Source organism: Panulirus ornatus, chromosome 72 (assembly GCF_036320965.1).
Source record: "Panulirus ornatus isolate Po-2019 chromosome 72, ASM3632096v1, whole genome shotgun sequence".
Taxonomy (NCBI): domain Eukaryota; kingdom Metazoa; phylum Arthropoda; class Malacostraca; order Decapoda; family Palinuridae; genus Panulirus; species Panulirus ornatus.
Window position 1 is genome coordinate 3,330,953 of NC_092295.1, and position 9,595 is coordinate 3,340,547.

The following is a 9,595-nucleotide window of genomic DNA, read 5'->3' on the forward strand; positions in this document are numbered from 1 at the left end:
AAATGAAGACATGATCACCAACACCCTGTGACAGCAATAGGAGGATCCCATCCCTTTAGTAAGGAATAAAGGGTTGAAAACCATGTTGAACTCTATCGAAGTGACGATCGCGGAGGGAACAACGGCTTTCTATAGGATCCAACACCTTGCCACATACATGTATGGCTGACCAAGTTTGTTTGTCTTGCGTAAATTCCATTCCTTATAGTTGTCGTGTGGTAAGAATAGTGAGAGGTGAAGTCCATGGCAGTACCCGTGAAGCAGTACTTTACATGCTGATTTTACGAGTCTATAAACTTAATATAGACTCTATAGTAAAGGTGGAGGAAGACAAGTAATATATATATTGCCTACAGGTGCTCGAGACGTGATTAGTCGAGATAAAGAGGGTAATAGTAGTTTATTAATGTCTGTACACGAATGTGGCGCACTTTTATCCTATTATCAGTTTCTGGGACTTGAAGTGTTACTATGGCGGGGACTGACCATGGTGAAGTGCTAACAAACCTTGAGGAGATCTTCGGGACGGTTGTTGAACATGAAGTCATCAAAATGATCCTCCAGTCATGTGACTGGGATTCAGGTAGTGCCTCTGAGATGTTACTGGCCATGATAGACAAAACTGACCTGCCAGGCTATGCCTGGGATTTATTAAACGCAGATTCCCTACCTCAGGATGGGGTAAGACACTCCCCTTGTGACTCTTTAGGCTCAAGACAGGAAGCAAATACAGCCGTAACTAGTGACAATGTAGAGAAAGTCATGGCGTCCCCCATTAATAAGTTATGTGCAATAGACAGTGATTCATCATCACCATCATGTTCACCCCTGAGGGGTGTTGGTGTGGCAGATGCTGAGGTCGCTCGGGAACATGATACTTCTCAGTGGGTCTTAGCCCCAGAATTTGTTCCTAATGCTTTTTACCAAAATACGTCAACTAATGGAATATGGCCTTTAGGAATGAGCCGCAGCTTAGTCCACATTCCGCAACAGCCCACACAGTCGAAAGCAAAACAGAAAACAGGAAAAATCAGTAAAAAAGATCAAATTGTTCGTAAAGTCTTACAGGATATTAAGATATTGGTCTTGCTGCGGGGTTTGCCTGGCTCTGGCAAGACAACTTTGGCCAGAGAACTGAAGGGCCGGACTGGTGTTATCCTCTCCACGGATGACTTTTTCCATGATAAACATGGGAAATATAAATACGAGGCCAATAAGCTTAGCAATGCGCATCAGTGGAATAAGCACAGGGCACGTCAGAGGCTTAAAGAAGGTAAGACTCCAATAATAATCGACAATACAAATATAGAGATATGGGAAATGAGGCCATATATCAAGTTAGCTCTTCAGTTTGGTTATGAAGTGGATATTATAGATCCAGATACCCCATGGAGGCTAAACCCAAAAGAACTTGCGAAAAGAAATATTCACGGAGTACCTAAAAGTAAAATAGTAGAGATGAAAGGCCGATACAAGTCAGATGTAAAGGTTGAACACCTAATTGCTGACCTGCAAAGATTTAAGCTGAGTGAACAAAACTATGAAAATGATGAAGTATGGAGTTGTGGACCCGAGTTGGAAGAAGTTTGGAATAAAGTGCCGAAAGGAAATAACCAGAATGCACAGCGAGTGAGCACTTCACAGTTACAGTTTCAAGCTAATTTAAGTAAAAAGGATGACTGGAGTTCTGGTGAAGAGGATGAAGATGCAGATGTAATAATTGAAGGATACGAGTCTGAAGGAGATGAAGCCGATTCCATGTGGTCTCCCCCCAGTGTTACAACTGAAGATGATGGCGATAAAACTGATTTAGTTAGGGAACTGCAAGTGCCTCATATTAATGAAAAAAGCAATGTTCAAGGTGATGATGTAGGAGGGTCAACAAAAGAGAAGGAAGATGTCAGCAAATATGAAATTGAAAATACAGCCTGTCATGAAGATTTTAAAATTACCAAACAAGAAAATGAAAGGACAGAAAATGAGGATGAGGAGAAGACACAGAGCATGGAAGATCAATCTGCATGTAAGCAGGCAAATTGCAAACCAGAACTTACAGATGGGTTGCAAGGGATAGATGTATCCGAGAAAAAGAAAATAGAAATAATTAAGGAAGCATATATTAACACTAATGTTGAAAATGAGACAGATTGGGATGATATTACATTACAGGTTTCTGGGGAAGAGGAAATAACTGACCAGAAATTCAGTGAACTGGTCATGAGTTTTGACTTTGCCATGAAAGAACAGTTACAGAAACGTCTTGGTGGAAGTGCCGCAGGACTAGAAACAGGCACGGTAACTTTTGATGCAAATGAAACTCTTGATGAAGATTCAATCATGTATGAACTGTGTAGCAATATGGAAGAGAAAAATGATAAATCTCAGTCACTGCTTATTACAGGATCAAAGGAAAATGAGGAGCAAAACAAGTTTTTGCCAATAAATCATAATCAAGAACGTGTCTCTTCGAGGGAAAGTTTAACAGAAGCTGTGTCAGAAACAGTGAATGATAGCGATGAGACAAATACAGATGCTTTGCCGGGAAAGGCAGAAAAACCAGACGCAAGTGATGAAGAACATGAAAATTTACCTGATGATGACTATGTCCCATCTGGTGGCTGTGATGCACATGTGGAGATGGTAATACCTGAAAACTCTTTTTCGAGTCACAGTAAGGTAAATTTCGTATGTAGTTCTGAAACTGATGTTCAGATACAACCACATGATATCCTTTTGGAAGCTTGGAAAGATTTTCCAGAGAATGGAAAAAAAGTGTGTGAAGAAAAGAATTTAACTAAAAATGACACAGATATCCTTATAAGTAATGAGAATTCTCTTTCACTCTGATTGAACAAGATACTAGTGAACATGAATTATCCCACAAAGTGACTGTAGAGGATTCCTCCCAAGGCTTCGGTGACCAGTTACTTGACGACAGTTTAGCCTCATGGGAGTGTGTTGATACAGCTGGAGGAGTAAGCCTTTTGGACTGGGATTCTCCAAGAAAAGAAATCAATGACACTGACATACGTGCTTGTAAGCCAACTAGAACAAGACGTAAAAGAACAGAAGGAGATCCAACAAAGTGGTTAAAAAATGTGGATGTAAAGACCAATGTATTAGAAGATCCTAGTGTAGCTTCATGGAATCCTGTTCAAAGCGGCACACCCTCTTGGGACACAAGTGAACCAGAGTTATTACCTAGCTCCACAAGTCACCTGAATACAGAAAGGGAAGAGAGAGAATGTGTTACCATAGAACCACAGCCACATACTGGTGCTGTACGAAAATGTAGGAGACAGAAACAGCATACTCGAGCTCTTTCAGCAGCTAGTACCAGTTCTGGTCATTCAGATGACCAGGAGGTATATGATATTTCTAGTAATTCTTTGCCAGATTCAGATATTCATGTGGTAAACTCAAAAGTTAGTATAACTCAAACTGATGCAGAAACCCAAACTCAGTCTACTGACTTTGAAGCTGTTCAGCAAGATAATAATCTTCATGGGATGAAGATAATGTATTGCCAGCAAGATTATATTCCCAAGAACATCGGAGATGACCTTCTTCCTGAAAATGGACCTTTAACTACTGGTAAACTTAAATTAGATAAAGGCACGATGACTGAATGTATATTAGACATCACTTTGGTTGAGCCATTTCGAAATTTGGTTGCATTCTTTCCAAAGATTCCTGAGGAGGATCTTCAAGATGTATTTGAGAAATGCAAATATAACTTAAACTGGGCAATGAATGTCCTGTTGGATAGTGGATACGAAATGTCAGATCCTACTGATGCAAATGTTAATTGTGAAGAACCCAGGGAACTAGACATGGATACAGAATCAACCTCAGAGACAACAAGCACCGGGGATGGCAGGGATGACCGTTCGTCATTCGCTGATGCCAGTGATATATCATCAGATATGTTGACAGAAGAAAGAACTAGGAAGTTTAAGCAAAGTCAGCAACCTAAGGACTTGGATAGTAAAAAATCATTGGAAAATTCTTTCAATTTTCCTGATTCTGTTGATGATAGAGTTACCCGATTAACTGGGAAAGATTTTAATGATCTCAGTATGACAAAAATTAAACGTATGAAGACCAAGAAGAAACATGGAGGGAAGAAAAATGCAACAGTTGAAAATAAGAAGTCGACAGAGAATAATAACAATGACGAGGATGGAGGAGGAGCCCAATACATAACATTAGTAATGGACCCTTTATTTGCCTCACAGCTCAATAGCATGTTTGGTCCATCAGGTTCTTTTGAAATCAGTGGCGACTTGACAGTAGAGGACCGTAGCGTTATTCTTCCTTTAGAATTTTGTCACATGATTCATAAATACTGGACGGATACTCTTGATGGCAAATTTAAGCACGAAACAGAGGTTTTAGACAGCCTTATTCGTGAGGATGAAAGTTATGCAAGGCGATTGCAGGAGGAGGAAGATGCAGAGGCATGTTCAAGGAGTGGAAATAAAATGGAAAATCTGGATCAGGGGTTCCAATTAGACCCACCACAGCGATTCCAGGAAATTATGGATTTAGAGCAAGCATTACAATTAAGTCAAGGAGATAAAGTATTTGACAACCTTCCTTTTTCGTCTCGTCTCAGTCTACAGCGCCTACAGGCAGAATATCCTGAAGTTGATCCTGTTGCACTAAGAGAAGAATTTGCAAGAAGTGGTTTCATTTACAAAGATACTTCAGAAAAACTTTGTAGTCGCTACAGGACAGAACAAGGAATTCCCAAAACTGTGATAGCCCCTGAGGCTCTGTACAGGTATGAACAAGAAATGATTCGACAGGCACAGCAAAATAGCTTAGCCCAGCAGGAACAAGAAGAATCATTTGCTCTGCAGGAGAATGAAGACATATTGCCAGATGATCCTCAGGTGATCTATAATATCTTTTATCTGAATCTCTGTTGGAATTTTATTTATCTGAATATGTAATTTCATTTCCATGAGGTGGATCAGGTACATAAAACCTCTGAATTATGAAGCTATTCACCATTTCCATTCTTAATATTGAAATCCCCATGCTCCTCAATTATACCCTCAACTGCTACATTACTTACTTTGACATTCAAATCACCCATTACTAATACCTGGTCTCTTGCATCAAAACTTACGGGGAAAAAAAAGCTTCCAAAACACTTGCCACATGATCTCATGGCCAGGTGCATAAGCAATAATAGTCATTCATCTCTCACCATTCACTTTCATTTGTGCCTACATCAGTCTAGAATTTACTTCTTTACACTCTTTCACACACTCCCACAACTGCTTCAGTGGTAGTGCTAGTCCTTCCTTAGCTCTTGTCCTCTCACCAACCTCAGACTTTACTAAAACATTTCTAAGCCATTCTTCCCCTTTACTCTTGAGCTTTGTTTCACTCAGAGCCAGAACATCCATGTTTCTTATCTCAAACACACTACTCTCTCCTCTCATCTTTGTTACATCCTCACACATTTAGACACCCCAGCCTAAGCCTTCGGAAATGAGTAGAGAGACAGTCAAATGGATTAGGGCACAGGTCATCCTCGCCTCTCTCAAGTTACAAAATCAGGTTAACCTACATTCTGGGTAACATATTTAAAAATTTTTCAACGGTGAACAAATATTGCATTAGATTCTTGACCATACCTAACATTATTTCATGTTTAACTCCATAAACCTTACAGTTTGACCAGTGTAAAACTGATCACACTCTTTACAGTGAATATTGTACACACAACCCTTCTGAGCAGTTATGGAATTTTTGATAAAGACTTTCCCCAACAGTATTATTATGGCTGAGGATGACATTAAAAGTTTTTTAGCAAAACGGGAACATTAAGCAAGTTTACACAGTAGTGTAATACCAACAAGTTTGTATTCACAAAGGTCATCACTGCTAACAGGTCAGGAAGGGGAATGTGATGGACAGCACAGTGCTGGTTCACCATGATGTTGTCATGAACCATTCCAATATCTAGACAATAAAACTTCCCTGATTGATGGGCTGAACATTATATGATACATCCTTCTTCCTTGAGACACCTAAAGTATGGAATTCTTTTCCCCATTTTGTCTTTACCTCTTCCTAGAACCTTTTTACCTTCAAGAGTCAAGTTTACAAATGCCTGCAAAGCCCTGATTAAATTTTACTTTTTTTCTAATAGTGTATTCCTGTCACCTGAGATGGCCTTTGAATGGGGACCATTCCAATATCTAGACAATAAAACTTCCCTGATTGATGGGCTGAACATTATATGATACATCCTTCTTCCTTGAGACACCTAAAGTATGGAACTCTTTTCCCCATTTTGTCTTTACCTCTTCCTAGAACCTTTTTACCTTCAAGAGTCAAGTTTACAAATGCCTGCAAAGCCCTGATTAAATTTTACTTTTTTTCTGATAGTGTATTCCTGTCACCTGAGATGGCCTTTGAATGGGGACATGTCATGCTCATGCCATGTTGTTCACTATTAAAAAATGAACTGAGAGGAAGTGCACACTTGACCCAAACTATGGAAATGGAGTTCAACATAATAGATAATTCTATTGTACATATAAGATATCCATTCATGTTTATTGTAGCATACATATTTCAATGTGTAAAGGTATGTGTAATTTTGATACAGGTTTATCGTGATGAGGCTCAGTTACACTATCGCCAGCGTCAGGAAGCGTTCAAAAAAGCACAGGAAGCATCCAGTCAGGGGATGAAAGCTGTAGCAGCTTATTATGCTCGCATAGGAAATGAGCACTCAATCAAATTATGTGAGGCCAATCAACGGGCATCTAAGAAGATATTAGAAACAACCAATGCCCATATTAAGGATGCCAATTGTTTAGATCTGCACCATTTGCATGTTACAGAAGCATTAAGTGCAGCTCAAGCATTCCTTAATGAAAGACAACGAGTGCTAACAGCTCGAGGATTACACCGCATGCAGGTGTCTCTGATTACAGGTCGAGGAGCTCATAGTTTTGGAGGACAAGCTAGACTGAAACCAACAATAAAAGAATTTCTAAGGAAAAGTGGTTATATTTTCCATGAAGCAAACAGAGGTATGTTTACTGTTACACTGCAAGGTGAGCAATTTTGAAAGTATGAAGAAAATACAGGTTTCTATGTTGATAGCAATAATGGCCTAAATAAAATGCACTGTTTTCATTATCATTATGGATGATATGCAGGGTTGTTTAGTAGTTATAAAGTATCACATTGTTTCCTGTTTAGAATTTTAAACAGCTTGAAATAAATTTTTATAAAATTTTAATGTTGACATTAACTTATTTTTTGACCAGCCTTGGGCAGTAAATTTTTGCCAGCTTTTAAAGGGATTATGGTGTTCATCTCCTTTGAATGATCATAAAAAGAATACAGATTTAGCAGTGTTATATTAACTGATTTAATGTAATATGAATCATATCCTTAAAATTATCTTGTAAATCTCTGAACAGTGTGGGCCCTTATCCATCACATGGAGGACAACCATAATTAAGTGGTTGATAACTTAAATCTTTTAATGTATATGACAGTTCAATGTATATCATATATTTTGTATTTTTGTAAAGAAAATCAGTGTTGCAGACATAGCTTTCAAATAATGCTTTTACTTTGTGGTGTGTAAAAATTTACTGTGCGGTATACTTGAAAAAAGTAACGAGATATATTAGGATAATACAGAAATGTGGTGCTATATTGTGATATTTTTTCATTCATAAATTATGACAATGACATGATTCATTATGGCTCTTTTATATGCAACTGATGTGAGTAACTTAAATGATAATTACAGTTAATAGTTTGGTCTGGGTCACATAACTGCTTTTGCTATGTTTCTGTTTGACATATTGGAATTGTAAACAAAGCTTAAATTCTTATACATTTTAACTTCCTCTTAGCCTTACTTTTTTCAGAAGGGTATCAATTCTGTGTATACTGTTTCATCATTTTATGGGACAACGAATTGAGAAAAATACTGAATATACTTGAAACTTCTGTGAACTTTATAAAAACAAACATAATCATGATTTTTTTTTTTTTTTTTTTTGTTTGTAAAGGGGACTGAATATGATTGATGAAGGCAGGCATTGGTCAGGGAGGGAGATACAGTTGCACAAGTAATTTTTGATGACTTCTGTGTTTGTGAGCTTTAGATGTCTAAGTTGGTTAAGCAGATATTTATTTTCAATGTTTCCTTTGAAAACTGAGTTATTTTACATTTCTGTACATGTACAGAAAAGACACTTTCTAATTTGAAGTAAGTGAAAAGTACAAACTTTTACAGTATAGCTGTTTAGGGATGGAGGAAGTATGTTTAGTTGTACAAATATGAATGGCACTGATGCCCTCATTTCCACATCTTTGCCACAGCTGTAGTATTACTGAATGAAAGCTTTAGAATAATACTTTGTTGTAAGTATTTTTATAAGATTTGATTATTTTATAAATTAATTTGTGAAGTACAAACAAGTAAACCTTGTGTAGCCAGAAAATATAGGAAGACATCATGTGGCTGGCTCATTTTTCTTAATAAGTGATGTGATGTATCACTAGTGTAGAAAAGACATATAAACCTTAAGCATGAAATGATTACGTAAAATAGGAAACATTAGTTAACTTGATAGCAGTATTTGCTTGTCAACATTTTGGAAGCATTGGGTTTAAGTTGAAAGAGAATGAGCCAGTGACATAAATTTCACGCATATGATTATAGTATTACTTGTATGAATTGCTCAAAGTGCATGACACAGGAGCACATTTAAAGCTAAATTTTCAATAACACTAATAAGTTTAACTGGCTAAATTTGGAATTTTTGCTGTGGTTTAAAAATTGATTTTCCAGGAACTGGTAGGGCTGTATTGGTATTTTAGTTCTGTGATTTACAGTCAAATGAGGTTTATGAATTATGATTTTATAATGACTGCTACATAATTTACATAACTTAGAATTTTTTAAGATCAAACATGTATCTTTTACACTCCCATATTTATGTTATTGTTCATAAATACCTGTGTAAGTTAAATTGATTAGATTTAAATTTTGGCAGAAATTTGTTATCCATGAATCTTGTTAAGGGTAAACTAATCATACAATTATTACTTGGAAATGAAATGAATAAGCTATATATGTATGGGCGTAATGTACACAGAATCAAGGGAGACCCCATCTTACGAACATCAGACCTATGAACAGTCATACTTATGAATGAGCTCCAAAAAATTATATGTAATTCCTCATCTGACTTACAATTGATTTCTCATGAACCACGGAACCACTTAAATATGTATTTTTTTCATTAAATGTTGCATGACATAATGTTTCATTAGCCATATTTGCTTCAGAATACAATATTCAATACATTATTTTAGTTAGGTCTAGGTATTTAATCAAATTTTATGTGAATTACCATCATTTCTTAACATTTTCCAACTTGTAAACAAATCCGCTTATGAACTGGGTTCATCAACATAACTCATTCGTAAGCTGGAGACTCCCTGTAGTCACCACCTCTCCTGTTTGTTTTTTCATTCAATCCATCCATTCATATATATATATATATATATATATATATCTTTTTTCTTTTCTTTCAAA

At 37.0% G+C, this 9,595-nt stretch overlaps 1 protein-coding gene across 1 annotated transcript; it reads left to right on the top strand.

The window, feature by feature from the left end:
• Positions 1-201: 201 nt before the first annotated feature.
• LOC139748107 (uncharacterized) lies at positions 202-9,314 on the top strand. The gene is made up of 3 exons (XM_071660744.1): positions 202-2,821; positions 2,857-4,898; positions 6,632-9,314. The coding sequence occupies exons 1-3, from the start codon at positions 472-474 to the stop codon at positions 7,097-7,099; spliced, it is 4,860 nt and encodes a 1,619-aa protein (XP_071516845.1). The 5' UTR covers positions 202-471; the 3' UTR covers positions 7,100-9,314.
• The last annotated feature ends 281 nt before the right edge of the window (positions 9,315-9,595 follow it).